General features: G+C 44.3%; 1 protein-coding gene and 1 pseudogene across 1 annotated transcript; both read right to left on the bottom strand.

Moving 5' to 3' along the window:
- LOC141215255 (uncharacterized) overlaps positions 1-16,293 on the bottom strand; it is a 75,373-nt pseudogene that overhangs the window by 18,049 nt on the left and 41,031 nt on the right.
- LOC141215258 (uncharacterized) lies at positions 7,094-15,754 on the bottom strand. The gene is made up of 7 exons (XM_073665580.1): positions 15,745-15,754; positions 15,511-15,582; positions 11,929-12,035; positions 7,773-7,952; positions 7,566-7,689; positions 7,329-7,482; positions 7,094-7,188 (listed from the first exon to the last, which is right to left on the bottom strand). The coding sequence occupies exons 1-6, from the start codon at positions 15,752-15,754 to the stop codon at positions 7,361-7,363; spliced, it is 615 nt and encodes a 204-aa protein (XP_073521681.1). The 3' UTR covers positions 7,094-7,188; positions 7,329-7,360.

Consider the following 16,293-nt stretch of genomic DNA (forward strand, 5'->3'; position numbering starts at 1 on the left):
TACAGAGACAACAGGCAGGAGTTAGGTACAAGTTCAGACTCTGCAGAAAGAGGAAGGGAACGGACATAGAGGCAAAACAGGTAAAGGATAGGAGAGAGTTCAGACTGGAACTGAGTGTACGGAGGAGACCGACACTGCAGCGGGATACAGGAGCGGGTCTGGGAATACTGCCCCCAGAGAGGCGGAACGAACAGGCAAGAAGCGTGTTCAGACAGGACAGACTAAAGAACACAGAAAGGACTCAGTTCAGACTCGGGAACTAATACCGTAAAGCAGGAGACATACAGGACACAGTTCAGACACGGGAGCTGACACCGCAAGACAGGAGAAATACAGGACTCAGTTCAGACACGGGAGCTGACACCGCAAAGCAGGAGACATACAGGACTTAGTTCAGACACGGGAACTAATACCGTAAAGCAGGAGACATACAGGACACAGTTCAGACACGGGAGCTGACACCGCAAGGCAGGAGACATACAGGACTTAGTTCAGACAGGCCTGGAAATACAGCCTCCAGGAAAGGCGGACAGGGAAACAGGAACGGACCTGGCACCTTCAGAGTGCAAGCACACACTGAAAGAAACACTTATGCTCAGGCAGGGATAGAAGGGAGCTGCTGAGCTATATACCAAGTGTCAGACAGCAATAGGCTGAGGACGCACAAGGGGCGTGACCCACAGCAGGTACAAAAAGCAGGAAGTGATCGGGCGCCGCCCTTAAGCAGCAGAGACAGACAAGAGAACACAGACAGCATGGAGGGAAGCCAGAGAGACAATCTGGACAGGAGATCAAGTGCGCTCTCTTGCACAGTGGGAGATGGACCACCATGCAAGGACGCCGCCAGGTATGTTACACAAACATTGTTTCACCCTGAATCACTGTCCTTGAATAGCCAAAGAAACACACATACAGTCACAAGTCAACACAGACACAATAGTGTATTTCTCTTGGCTTAACAAATCTAGATGTCTGGCTGATTAAGATTAGAAGTTGTTTCATCAAAATCAGGAAGGACAAGGTCTCATTGTTCTCCTCTGTCACAGAAAGCTACCTCCAGTCTATAAGATGCACTCACTTATTATCAAGATTTTTTTCTTGCTAAAAGTGTGTCTTATAGTCGAAAAACAAAAAGTTTTAAAGTAATTTCCCTTTCTCATTTGATTATACAACTGTCTGTTATATGTTTTTGTACAATCTGTCAATAACATATATAGTTTCTCCACCGTCTGAGTTATTTTTGATGGTCAACAAAATGCGATTTTCCAGTAATTCATTTTTCACACTTAAGGTATAATAATGGATTCCCTCTGTGTGGGATTTTTGATCTTTAACAGGGTTGTCCAGTACTTGGACAACCCCTTCTCATTCCTCAAGTTTGGTCCTGTTAAAATAAAAACAATTATACAAACCTCCCATGCCTGTGCAGTTTCAGTCGTGTAAGCACTTCTGTTTCCGAGGCTCATGTGATGTTGCTACGTCATGTGAGCCATGCAGCCAATCAGCACTGGCGTCATTGTCCCCACATTCGGACACATCGAACAAAAAGAGCAAGCAAGAAAGCAGCAGCAGCCCTGGCTTCCTGTTAATGTTCAATACGTCCGAAGGCGGGGACAGTGAAGCCGGTGCTGATTAATCGCAGGGATTGTGTGATGTAATAACTTCACTTGAGTCCTGGGAACACGAGTGCAGACACCCCTGGAACAGCACCGGCATGGAAGGTGAGTATGAGTGTTTTTCTTTTTACGAGGCCACACATGAGGAATGACAAGGGTTTGCCCTAATAGTGAACAACCCCTTTAAGAAAATACAATTTTCAGTTAAAACATTTCCATCATTCTGAACATGAAAAAGGCTTCTCCCCCGTGTGAATTCTCTAATGTTTATTTAGAAATGACTTCAGTGTAAAACATATCCCACATTAAGAACATGAAAAAAGCTTCTTCCCTGTGTGAATTCTTTGATGACTAATAAAAGAAGATTTCTTCACAAAACATTTCCCACATTCTGAACATGAGAATTGCTTCTCCCTTGTGTGGGTTCTCTGGTGCCTAAGAAGGTGTGAGCTCTGGTTAAAACATTTCCCACATTCTGAGCAGGAAAAAGGCTTCTCCCCTGTGTGGGTTCTCTGGTGGATATCAAGATACGCTTTCCGGTTAAAACATTTCCCACATTCTGAACAGGAAAAAGGCTTCTCTCCTGTGTGGGTTCTCTGGTGGCAAACAAAATGCCCTTTAATGTTAAAACATTTTCCACATTGTGAACAGGAAAAAGGCTTCTTCCCTGTGTGGGTTCTCTGGTGGTCAACAAAAGTGGATTTCTGGATAAAGCATTTCCCACAGTCTGAACAGAAATAAGGCTTTTCCCCTGTGTGAATTTTCTGGTGCCTAACGAAAGTTAATTTGTGTTTAAAACATTTCCCACATTCTGAACATGAAAAAGGCTTTGCCACTGTGTGAGTTCTCTGGTGCTTAACAAAAGCTGATTTATAGTTAAAACATTTCCTACATTTTGAACATGAAAAAGGTTTTTCCCCTGTGTGAGTTCTCTGGTGGTCAACCAAAGCTGATTTCTGGTTAAAACATTTCCCACATTCTGAACAGGAAAAAGGCTTCTCCCCTGTGTGAGTTCTCTGGTGCATAACCAAAGCTGATTTGTCTTTAAAACATTTCCCACATTCTGAACATGAAAAAGGCTTCTTCCCTGTGTGAGTTCTTTGGTGCCTAACCAAATTTGATTTCTGGTAAAAGCGGTTTCCACATTCTGAACATGAAAAAGGCTTTTCCCCTGTGTGAGTTCTTTGGTGGTCAACCAAAGCTGATTTCTGGTTAAAACATTTCCCACATTCTGAACAGGAAAAAGGCTTCTCCCCTGTGTGAGTTCTCTGATGCATAACCAAAGTTGATTTGTGTTTAAAACATTTCTCACATTCTGAACATGAAAAAGGCTTCTCCCCTGTATGAGTTCTTTGGTGCCTAACCAAACTTGATTTCTGGTAAAAGCGGTTGCCACATTGTGAACAGTAAAAAGGCTTCTCCCCTGTGTGAGTTCTCTGGTGGCAAACCAAATCTGATTTCTGGTTAAAACATTTCCCACATTCTGAACATGAAAAACGCTTCTCCTCTGTGTGAGTTCTTTGGTGCCTAACCAAATTTGATTTCTGGTAAAAGCGGTTTCCACATTCTGAACATGAAAAAGGCTTCTCCCTTTTCTTCGCTGTGTGAATATTTTGATGTTTAAGAAAATTTTTTTCAAGTGGAAAACAGTTTCCATATTCTGAACGTGAAAATGGCTTATTTGCTTTAGGAGCAATTAGTTTTTTTAAGCTTATTTTGTGACTTTGATTTTCCTTAGTATTCGGCAATGAATCAGAAGACAGGACATGTTTCAAAGGATCAGATGACAGATCTTTGCTGTGAAGGGATGATGGTATATCTGGAGTAATGGTATTCACTTCAATTGTATCCTGTGGGATCTCAAGCCCATCTAATTTAAAAACTGAAGAAGTCAGCTGTCCCTCTGATCTCCTGGTACAGACATCTGCCAAGAATCAAACCAATTATTATTTTAGAATAAAATATCCTCAAGTTTTATATTTTTTTAACATTTCTACTTACACTGTCCGTAGAAACGGCAAATTATGTAAAACTATTAAATTATTCACCAAGACAATGACAGTTCACAGTCTAATAGAAAACCTCATAGCATGAACCAGTAGAGCGTGGTGTCCAACTGTTTGCTCATTCTGCCTCCAAAATATAAAATAAAAAGCCACAAATGTTATGTAGGTGAAAATAATACCAATAAAAACGCCTACTCATTTCACAAAAAAAAAATCCCCACTCAGGTTCATGATCTGTCAATGGAAAAACAGAGGTTTATACATTATTAGTGGCTCAAAGGCTCTTGAAAAGCAACATGGCTTCAATAAACCAATCCAGCAATATCCACTCTCCCAAAGTCAAATCTCCCCTTCACTTCTGAGCATTGCAGGGTGCTGAAGCCACATTTAGCATCCATGTATTCGGCATTACTATAGTGAGAAGAACCCATTTAATTGATGGTGTGTGTCTCCTGGAGCACAATCTGGGCACTATGTGTTGGGTAATGAAATGGCATATTAGCAATTTTCACGCTCCAACATTCACTGTGTGCTAATTTCTGGAAAGTGGGTGTGAAGTCAAAATAGTCACTACTCCTATAGATTAATTCACTGAGGGTTATAATCTCCAAAATGAAGTCACTTTATGGAGATTTCTACTGCTCTAGTTTTCTGCCATTTTGTTATTTTAGGGGCTTCTGCAAATGGTGTGTCCCATCTCCTCTGGTATCTGCTCCTGTCACCATGAGCCACCTTATTCATTCTGCAGGTGGTGCTGGTGATGGAGGGGACATCGGAACTAGGGTTGAGCGAGTATATTCTGTCCGAGTATGCTCGGGCCGAGCTCCGAGTAGTTACAGCTGCTCGGTGATATGGTTGAATCGCTCCCGCGTGCATGATTTGCAACTGTTTAACAGCTTTATTACATGTGAGGAATGTGTAAGAAATAGACATTCCTCACATGTAATAAAACTGTCAAACAGTCACAAATCATGCACACGGGAGCGATTCAACCATATCACCGAGCAGCTATAAATACTCGGAGCTCGGCCCGAGCATACTCGGCGAAAGGGTTAATTGAACATACTCGCTCAACACTAATCGGAACCAGAAGCTCTGGGCGGTGCAGGCTCTGTCCAGCCACTAAGATTAGGGTGCCTGGGGTCAGTAGTACCATCCAGTCTAGCAGTATAGGTGTGTGTGCTGTCCAGCTGGAGTAATCTGCTCCCTGCTTCAGCCAATTGGAGAGCACCACACCCTACTAAAGCTGGAAGCATATTTCCGGAAGCTGCCAGATCCAGGCTTGTTCTCCTCTGGGTCAGTCCTCTGTGCTCAGCTCTCGGCTTGTGTATCAGTTTCCTGTTGTGACCCCGGCCCGTTTACTGACTACTCTTGTGTCTTCTGATTTAGTATTTTCTCTGCCCTCCTGGTTCTGACCCAGCTAACAGACTATTCTTCTTTCCATCTCACACCACACAACAGCAGATAGCACCGTGGTCCAAGCCAAGGGGTCTCTCTGTAAGTCCAGATCCATGTAGAGGGGTTAAAGGATGATGGGCAAAACTGTGACTATAGACAATAACACATCTACTAAAATGATCAAACTCAACAGTCTTCTTAAGGAATAAAATGAGTAACTAGTGGTGAAATCTCTCTGGGATAATTAGAGTATGGGGCTCGGTGGCTCTTGGCAATCTAAACTATCGTAAGGAACAATATTTTCTGTCAGATGAGTTTCAAGAAGAAATATTAGACATTCAAAGAGAACTTTTTATAATAGTGCAGAGCTGAGGTGTCTTAAATATAGACCACGAGCATTCATAAGAGGTAATGGAGATCTTTTTTGAAAGACTACCAGGGAGTTACAGACTCACATAAGTGAGGCCGGCCGATCCCACCACAATGAAACTATCATACAGAATGAACTTGTAAAAAAAAGAAAGAATATAAAAACATGTAACATTCCCAACAACAACGTATGTATGAGGGGAGAAATCCAACACTAAACCGGAGTTGCACTCATTTATTTTGGACCATTGGAGCTACTAGGAGTCCTGACCAGATGAGTACAGAAAGTATTAGCGCCCCCATTTCAGGAGAGATTGTGCAGTAATCTGACTTCCTTAGGATTAAAAACATAATGTAATTTATGACGTGGAGTGAATCCATGAAACCAGGGTTCGAGCCATGCCAACACAAATTGACACTTGTCTCTCACTGCACATTTAATGTTGTCGATCATAAAAGTGAAGTTTGGCCAGAAAGACTGGACCTGGTCTTGTAGGGACCATATGGGCACATTCAGCAGCACAGAAGGGAGAGAAGGTAGATTCATCCAATAAGATATCAGGGATCTAGGAAGCCAACAGCATCATTACCCTCCGCTTTCTCTTACAGGCCCATCATAATATTTTTCTTCAAGTGATTTTCTAACTTGTCAACACATTTTATGTACACTGTCATTTGGCTTTGTAGTTTACAGATTTGGGAAAGTAAGAATCAGTATCTTCTAATCCCAGGGGGTAGGTGGATCTTCCAGGTTGTAAGTTCTATAGAAAAGGGCTTTCAATACCCAAAGTCATTTGAACAGTTTTTGGTGGAGGAGAATGTTGTGGTCTAGAGGCAAAATGGTGATTACACGATTGTGATACGGCCGGACTACACCACTGATAACTTCGGCACTCCATACATGAAAATATAAGAAATATTGTATTTAGACTAATGTCACTTTGAAAAATGGAGGTTTTTTGCGCATAATTTGGCCATACAGGCTTACAGCCCAAGAGTGGCATATCCAGTGGTAGCGTAGCGTAGTTTCCCATCATACGAAGGTGACCTTGTCGTGGTTGATGGGCACACATAAATTGGCCAAATTATGCGCAAAAAACCTTCATTTTTCAAAGTGACATTAGTCTAGATACAATATTTCTTATATTTTCATGTATGGAGTGCCGAAGTTCTTTTTGCAATTGAGATTACTCTTTTCTTCAGAGCACCCGAATAGACCAGTGAGCGACCCCTCTCTTTTTTCTATTAATCATTTTTGGGATCCCGCTCCTGGAGCATTGCAGCAGGTACGTGTTCACACTATTAGAAGTTTGACAGCCTTTTTTCTGACCATGTGTCCCTCCCATTCAGTCACAGGTGGTTTTAACTAGCTCTACCAGCCCATACATTGTAGGTTAAAAGCCCAAGCAGAGACATATTGTCCATACAGGCTTACAGCCCAAGAGTGGCATATCCAGTGGTAGCGTAGCGTAGTTTCCCATCATACGAAGGTGACCTTGTCGTGGTTGATGGGCACACATAAATTGGCCAAATTATGCGCAAAAAACCTTCATTTTTCAAAGTGACATTAGTCTAGATACAATATTTCTTATATTTTCATGAATGGAGTGCCGAAGTTCTTTTTGCAATTTACACCACTGATAAAGCAGCCACAGCCGGTGTCTGAGAAGAATCTGTGACTTCTCTGCATTTAGTGATTACTACTCACCTGGGTAGTCATATGTAGGATTCTCCTCTTTACACCGCTCATCACCCCTCACATATGTCTCTGTAGTATTAGTATGGGTCAGATCTTCACCCTGAAATAAATATTGTAAAAGTCACAGACAGATGAGAAGTCCCATCTATGATCAGCTCTAATCCTGCCATCTCCACCGTTCTCATTACACAAGTAAAAAACATATAATACTGGTGGATAAAACAAGACTGAACACAAGACCTTCACAGCCGTCTACACATCTTGGGGAGATCTCAAGACATCTTCTCTCCATCTACCTGATGATCCTCAGAAAAGTTGGGATTTTCTTGTTTACAGTCCTGTGGAAGAAGAGGATGGGGACATCTCTCTGGTGTTGTCCTCTTACTGGATAGATCTGGAGGAAACACATACCGGGACTGAATTCATTCTTTACATACAGATAATTATAGGCCGTGTGTATTTAGTCCTGTCTATTACCTGGTGATGTGAGGGGCTGGGGAACCTCCATCATGAAGTCCTTGTACAGATCTTTGTGTCTTTCTAAATACTCCCACTCCTCCATGGAGAAATAGACGGAAACATCCTGACACCTTATAGGAACCTGACACATACAATGATACAGTCATCGTCCCTATCCCTTCATAATGTTACCCTATAATGTCCCAGCATTCCCAGCAGTGTCACCTCTCCAGTCAGCAGCTCAATCATCTTGTAGGTGAGTTCTAGGATCTTCTGGTCATTGATGTCCTCATGTATCAGGGGGTGAAATGGAGGTCCTGTGATTGGGCTCAGGGGTCTTCCCCATCCCTCAGACACAGGGTCCTGACAGCGCTCACTAGAGGCCTTCTTCACTACTGTGTAATCCTGGTTATGGAGAGACACATGAATAAATCTCACTACAGACATTTCCAGAGTCCTCACCTCTCCAGTTCTGTCCATCTGTTATTCCCATAGATAAGAATGAAGTAATGTGACATCATCAGAATCTCTCACCTCTCCAGTAAGCCGGAAGAGGATCTCTAGGGTGAGGTGTAATATTTTATCAGCCATCTTTTCTGTGTCCATATCCATCTTTAATGGGTAAATCAGGAAAATTCTCTTATATAGAAGATCTTCACTGAGGGATCTGATATTGTAGAGACCTGAATGAGAAGAAGATGAGCTAATGTAACATCATAAAAATCCCATGTAATAATAAAATTACTGGAAATAAGAGAAAAACATGAGTAGATTTATTATTTTACAGTATTTAATTTTTTCTTTACATCTAATAATAAAACCTATATATGTTAGGCCACAGACAACAAGCAGTTTTTTCCTCGGAGCCTTCAGCTGAATACGTTTCTCAAAGACTCAACTTCCATAATGCTATTTCTCGTTTCATTTACCGATACTGGAATCAACATGAACAATACTGCAGGAGATATTCATTACACGTGTCATGAGAAATAACTACTAATGATGAATCTACTACAGCTCTAGAAACATATTTGGCCAGAGTTTGCCACTGACTACATCTCCACCGGCCGTCTATATGAATGTTTCCCGTCTTCCCCGGACTGTCATCTTCTATCATGTTAGATCTCATGTCTGATTCACACACAGAAGTTTGAGGCTTTTATAAAAGCTTTTTTATTTGCACAAATATCGCGGACAGAAATTATTTGATACCAAAGTCTCCATGTACAGTGTTTTATGGGGTTTATTTCTGGCCTTAGGCTTTCCTATATTACAAGAAAAACACCAGAAAAAAGCAGAAATTAAAATGTTTCAAAAGAAAATTGGCACCAACAAATCTTGTAATAAAAAAACATGAAAAAGCATTAGATACATCTTATTTTTTTAAATGTTAAAAAAAAAAAAAAAAAACTGTTTTGGGCATCAGAACATAGATGTACACCTCAGGCACGGCACAGGTACGGTTGCAACAAAAAAAACTGGCAGCTTAACCACTTGTTGCTGTCAAAAGCAAATCTCAGAATGTTTGACAGAGTTTGGCCCAATACCCCTCCTTCCCCAAGTACTCGATAGCATGGGGATGCCCAGTTACTACGATACTTAAATGCCTAATAATGGTGTCTGGGCCAGCAATATACGAAAATCTATTAGGCCGGGCCAGAGACAGCGTCCAATAAGTTACATTTTAATGTCCCCATTAGACTAAAGTGGCATGAAAGCACTGATTTCGGGGGGTTTGGTAGACTATATAATGTGTTTGGGGGCTTGCCGACAGATGATGTCAGGCAAAGAAGAATCTGGCATCCTAAATTTCAGAAGCTAATCCGTTTGTTCTTCCTGTAGATAATTCTCCGCTAGAGGAGTCTGGAGGTGACTCTCTCATACAGACCACAGGAAAGCTGGAACATTTGTGTGTATGGGGGAGTTGGGAGAGATAGCCGTCTGCCAAATGACCGATCAGACAACACTTATCTCATGTGTATGGGGCCATTAGCATTACACTGATAGGCAGTGATAATACACGGCAGTACAGTCGTAAAGTGCATCAACAGCACCAGCAGCACTACCATCAACAACAGTCGCCATAACAGTAGACAACAGCAGCAGCAGATGATTTACTCACAGAGGCGGTTCGTGGCACGTCAACGGCTTTGACTCCAATGTCAGCTGATGATTTCTCTGTCCCGAAGGCGGTGAGGAGAGCCTTGCAGCAAATTTCATCGGGTGGTGACATAGATGCCTTTTTAACCGTTTTTGAAAGGGTCGCCTATAGTTAGAAATTCCTGCCAGAGCAGTAAGTGGAAGTCCTGGCGTCAAACTTAGCGGGGGAGTCACAAAAGGCCTACTATGATTTAACCTTACAGGATGCCAAAGAATATGAAAAATTGAAAATGGAAATTTTGGCGCACTTGTGAGTGGCAATGTCTGTCAGGGCACGACTGGTTCACCGCTAGGCATATCACCATGAAAAACCCCCTTGCTCCCAAATGTTTGATCTACCTCACCCAAAAGTGGTTACAGCCAGAGTCCGCTACACCAGCACAGATGGTGGAGCGAGTTGTAATGGACCGGTTCGTGCACTCCCTTCTGAGCCCGATGCAGACGTGGGTTGCCCAGGGAGATCCCTGGAACAACTTGGTGGGACTGGTCGAAAGATATCGGGGGGGGTCGATGGGTCCGTGGGAAGGCAACCCATTCCATACTGGAGAGTGGATGTATAAAAGGGGATGGGGCGTCCAAAGTCCAAGGGAGCGGTGGAGGTCATGCAAAAGGTATCAGGGATGTAATTTGCTGGAGAGGTCACGGCCCAGGTCATATAGCTGCCCAGTGTCCCCTGACCACCGAGCAAATGGACTGTAGCATGGGATGCCGGTGTTCATTCTAAGCATATCCAGCTTGCAGTGTGGACTGTTCTCCAGGCAAGGGGCCCCAAACTTGTCCTGTAAAACTGAATGGCCTGCAAATGACTGGACTACTAGACTCAGGGAGTTTGGTGACCCTCGTGAGGGCCACACTCCTTCTCCAGTTGATTGCCAGGAAGAAGGTGGGCATCTGCTGCATCCACGGGAATGCTAAAGACTATCTGGTGGCCAGAGTGGTCATTGAGATGGCCAGAGGTACTGAATCCCATGAGGTCGGCGTGGTCCAGGATTTATTGCACCCAATTATCGTTCGGGACTTTGTGTTGTTTTAGGACTTGTGAGGGAGGGGCGGTGACCTCGATTATTTGGGTAAGAAATGGGTTGGCCCTAAAAAAGTCTCACCAACCCCAGAGTCTGACGAGTTTCCCTTCTGTGTAAAGGGCCAGAGAAAATTTGGGGTTCACCCAATATAGGAACCTAACTCTAAAAGAAGCATTCAATAAGGTAACCATTATAAATGGCATATCACAGGAGTCGGGGCTGACACCAGGTGTCCCTATTTCATGTTGAGTGGGGACTTATTGTACCGGGTTACTAAGGTGAGGAAGGAGATAGACTAGCAATTGTTGGTACCAGGACCCTATAGACAAAGGGTGTTGGACAGGGCCCATTCACATGTCTTGAGTGGCCATCTGGGGGTGGACAAAACTCAAGAATGGGTCATGCAAAGGTTCTATTGGCCCAGATGTCACCGTGAAATCCTAAGAAATTGCAAGTCCTGTCCCACCTACCTGTTAAACGTTACCACCTCTCCCTTCCAAAATCCTTTTGTGCCACTATCCATCTAGGCAGTGCAACAGAGAAACCACATTGAAATTCTATGTTGGCTGGACAGACCACAAGGTGACACTAAGAGTGTCACCGTGGCAGAAACAATTTCACCAGAAACAACAGTGCCGAGAACTGCTTCAGCGGAACCAGGACCTGTTTTCAGAGTTGCCAAGATGTACGCAGGTTGGTGAACATGGAATCCTGACGGGATCACATGTGCAGGTGAACCAAAAGCCGTATAGAATCCCCAAAGCCCGCTGCAAGGTGATTTTAAAGATAGGGGGCTAAATTTGACGCATATCCAATATTGCGCAACTATAAACTCATAGAGAAGCTAGGACCAGCCAGATACATCACCTCCCTGGACATAATGAAAGGTTACTGGAAAATTCTCTTCTCTCAAAGTGCCAAGTAGAAGACAGCCTCTTACAGTGACCGGACGGTTGCTTCCAGTATAGCAGAAGCCCATTCAGGCTGCAAACAGACCCAGCTACCTTCCAGAGGGCCATAGACCTGCCCTTAGCCCCTCACAAAAAGTATGCCGCAGCATACTTCGACGGTATTGTGATATTTAGCCCGGATTGGGAAAGTCATCTGCAGGAGGTCCAGGCCGTGCTGGATGCAATGAAGAAAGGGTGGTTTGTCATAAACCAAAGAAGTGTGCCATCGGGTAAAAGGAGGCAAAATACCTGGGCTATATTGTCGGAAGAAGCAAAGTAAAGCTGCAAGTGAATAAGCCGGAGGCAGTCCAAAATTGGCGGAAACCAGTCTCCAAGGAACAGGTGTTCGGACATTTCTGTGAATGGTGGAATACTATCAGTGGTTTATCCCGAATTTTGCCATGATAGCCGTACCCCTGACCGACCTTCTTAAGGGGACAAGTCGTCAATGGCCAAATTGTCTCCTGAAGCAGTCATGGCATTCTCTGAGTTGAAGCTCAGGGATACAGGTCTTCATCTTTCATGTGAAACAGGCCTGGAAATCTGCATAGTAACGCAGATGCCCTGTTTAAACTTCCCTGTTTGATAACTGAAGGTGCGAAAACCTACAGCTTTGGGCAGAGGGGGGTAAATGTGACAAAGTCACTGGCAAAGTACAGGAGGGGAGATATGTAGCACTGAGATTGTTAGCTTCAGTAATAAAAAAATAGGAAAAATGTTCCAGCACACGAAGTGATAAGGGGTTAGTCAGCAATCTTTAGTGCTAGGGTGATTAAACACCTATAGAGAGGGAGGAGGTCAAAGGATAAATTCCCAGCCTTTTAGAGCATTTGGTGTCGGATGGACCTGGAGGTGAAAGCTCTGAGCTGCTTTGTCATGTGAAGGAAAGCTAAACATTGGGTTTGTTTCTGAAGCGGGTTGTTACCCGTAGCAACAGGTAACCCGTTGTTACCGGTTGTGTTTTGTTTTCCTGTTAGGCCGGGAAGGCCGTGTTTGTTTTTGCTAACATTACCGTGGTTTATGCAGCACTCTTAATAAACCCAGTAGAAGATTTAAAGAGACTGTGTTCCTGTATCTATCTCTATATGTGTTAGCGCCATGCCGGATCCCCGCTCTAAAAGGCAGGGATTCCGGCGTGTCAGGTCACTCACCCGCTCCGCAGCTGGCGCTTTCCTCCCCCATGCTCTGCCTTTTTCCAGCAGAGCTTCTGGTCGAGTCCTTAGGGCAAGCGCGCGCACTTGCCATTACGTCCCCAGCCAATGGCTGTGGGACATTACATACAGTTGTGCTCAAAAGTTTACATACCCCGGCAGAATTTTTCCTTTCTTGGCCTTGTTTCAGAGAATATGAACGATAACAAAAAAACTTTTTTTCCACGCATGGTTATTGGTTGGGTGAAGGCATTTATTCTCAAACTACTGTGTTTTCTCTTTTTAAATATTAATGACAACCCAAAACATCCAAATAACCCTGATCAAAAGTTCACATACCCCAGTTCTAAATACTGTGTATTGCCCCCTCTAACATCAATGACAGCTTGAAGTCTTTTGTGGTAATTGAGGATGAGGTTCTTTATTTTCTCTGATGGTAAAGCTGCCCATTCTTCTTGGCAAAAAGCCTCCAGTTCCTGTAAATTCCTGGGCGGTCTAGCATGAACTGCGAGTTTGAGATCTCCCCAGAGTGGCTCAATGATATTGAGGTCAGGAGACTGAGATGGCCAATCCAGAACCTTCACTTTGCTCTGCTGTAGCCAATGAGAGGTCGACTTGGCCTTGAGTTTTGGATTGTTGTCATGTTGGAACGTCCAAGTATGTCCCATGCGCAGCTTCCGGGCTGATGAGTGCAAATTTGCCTCCAGTATTTGCTGATAACATGCTGCATTCATCTTTCCTTCAACTTTTACCAAGTTTCCTGTGCCTTTGTAGCTCACACATCCCCAAAACATCAGCGATCCACCTCCGTGCTTTACAGTAAGAATGGAGTTGCTTTCATCATAGGTCTTGTTGACCTCTCTCCAAATGTAACATTTATGGTTGTGGCCAAAAAGTTCAATGTTGGTCTCGTCACTCCAAATTACCTTGTTCCAGAAGTTTGGAGGCTTGTCTCTGTGCTGTTTGGCGTATTGTAGGCAAGATACTTTGTGGCTTTCTTCTGGCAACTCAACCATGCAGCCCGTTTTTCTTCAAGTGCCTCCTTATTGTGCATCTTGAAACATCCATACCACTAGTTTTCAGAAAATCCTGAATTTCAGCTGATGTTACTTGTGAGTTTTTCTTTGCATCCCAGACAATTTTCCTGGCAGTTGTGGCCGAAATTCTTGTTGGTCTACCTGACCGTGGTTTGGTTTTTACAGAGCCCCTGATTTTCCATTTGTTAATCACAGTTTGAACGCTGCTGACTGGCATTATTAATTCCTTGGATATCTTTTTGTATCCCTTTCCTGTGTTATACAGTTCAACTACCTTTTCCCTTAGATCCATTGAAAATTGTTTTGCTTTCCCCATGACTCACAATCCAGAAACGTTAGTGGATGGATGAAGGATGCAAGAGTCTGTCTAGATCCCAGAAACGCACTCCGCTTTTATGCAGACACTCTGATTACAAGAAAACAGGTCACAGGTGAGGATGTTACCTTTAGTAGCCATTCAAACCCATTTGTGTCAAATTCTGTGCATGTTATCAGGCCAAAATCACCAGGGTATGTGAACTTTTGATCAGGGTCATTTGGATGTTTTTGGTTGTCATTAAGATTTAAAAAGAGACAACACAGTAGTTTGACAATAAATGGCTTCACTCAATCAATAACCATGAGTGGAGAAAACGTTTTTTTGTTATCATTCATATTCTCTGAAACAAGGCCAAGAAGGCAAAAATTCTGCCGGAGTATGTAAACTTTTGAGTTCAACTGTATACCGTATATTGCTTCCTCCCTGCTGGGGAGGTGCCTGAGCAACCTTCCTGTTCTACAGTCTATGTTGTAAAGGTTGTGTACTACTTTATGCTACCAAGCCTGCTGCACTCCGGTGCAAACCAAGCCTGCTGCACTTTAGTGAAACCTTGCCACACTCCGGTGCTACCCACCCTGATGCTCTCCGATGCTATTCTGTGTGCCACTCTTGTGCACCATCCTACCTGACCACCTGGGCCACCTCCCTCGGGTCGCGGAGTCATAGAGCCGCCGTGCATCCAGGGTCAGATTGGGTCAAAGCCCCTCCAGGCACTCCTCGGTCCGTGGCACAGTGGTTCCACAAACCACGTTCGTGACAGTTTGCTCAGGCCATGCACTCCGCTGGACCCTGGATCCCGTCCGATCAGACCATGTACCAAGAGCTCTGCCAACAGAAAGGCGTGCAGAAGAAGTTGTCAATGCAGTTACAGTCCCTGACTACCAAGTTGGAGGCCATAAACATCTCTCCAGAGTCCCCCCATTTTTAAGGAGCCATATCTTCTTTGGAACCTTCTCAGTCTGTTTGCTTAGCTCGAGGTTCAGGCCCCCAACTCGCCCCCGACTCGCCGCTCCACCACGCTTTGATAACAATCCGAAGCTCTGCCGAGAGTTCATCAATCAGTGCTGGCTACATTTTAAACTTCTTCCTCACCTCTTCCCTTCGGACCGAACAAAGGTAGCATTCATTATGTCGCACCTTGGAGGCAAGGCCCTGACGTGGTTGAACTCATTATGGGAGAGAGAGGACCCGATCATCTCCAATTTTCCGGCATTCTTGGAGTCTTTTCACTAAACATTCGATGAACCCAGGCAGACCACCTCTTCAGCTTCCGCTCTTCTCCGTTTACGTCAGTCCAATTCATCTGTGGGACAATATGCGGTACGCTTCCGCACTCTGGCATCTGAACTCGACTGGAAAAACAAAGCTTCGATGGCGACGTTCTGGGAGGGGCTTTCTGGAAATATTAAGGATGAGTTAGTCGGTTGAGACCTACCAACTACCATCGAGGACCTCTGAGAGCGTACCTAAGAGGTGGCACATGAGAGAGGATCATGCTGCCTGGCTCCAACCTTCCAAGGGCCGCTTGTTCCTCCGTCATCCCCTGTCGAGGCCTCACCTGAACCCATGCAGGTCGACCGCTTTGCACTCGCCAGTGACAGAGGGATCGCCGCGCTAAAGGCCAGTGCCTGCATTTGGAGAAATGGGCCACTTCATTCGCACCTGTCCTGTGAGGCAGGAAAACACCAGCGTCTATGGTTGGTAGGAGAAGCCTCCCGAGACAGAAAAGACACCTCTCTACCCCTGACCCTTACTGTGGCTGTGTCAACCAGTGAATCTCAGTTTATGGAGACTGCGTATTTGAATCCTGGGGCAGCAGAAAATGTTATCCTCCTGGCTGTAGTGGATCGCATCCAAATCCCAGTTCATCTGCTCCAAAACCATCTGGCAATAACATCTGTCAATGGGAGAACTCTTCGGGAGACGGTTCGTCTGGCTACTGAGCCACTTGAAGTTCATATCGGGGTGCTTCATACTGAGAAGATAGTCTTCTATGTTCTTTCCCACATGTCTCACGCCTTTCTCTTAGGCTTACCATGGCTATGACAACATGAACCTGTGTTGGACTGGAGGACTGGAGAGGTGCTCCACTGGGGACATTCCTGCC

The sequence above is a fragment of the Phyllobates terribilis genome, unplaced genomic scaffold (genome assembly GCF_046119375.1).
Source record: "Phyllobates terribilis strain yellow unplaced genomic scaffold, ASM4611937v1 Scaffold_235__1_contigs__length_3068650, whole genome shotgun sequence".
Taxonomy (NCBI): Eukaryota; Metazoa; Chordata; class Amphibia; order Anura; family Dendrobatidae; genus Phyllobates; species Phyllobates terribilis.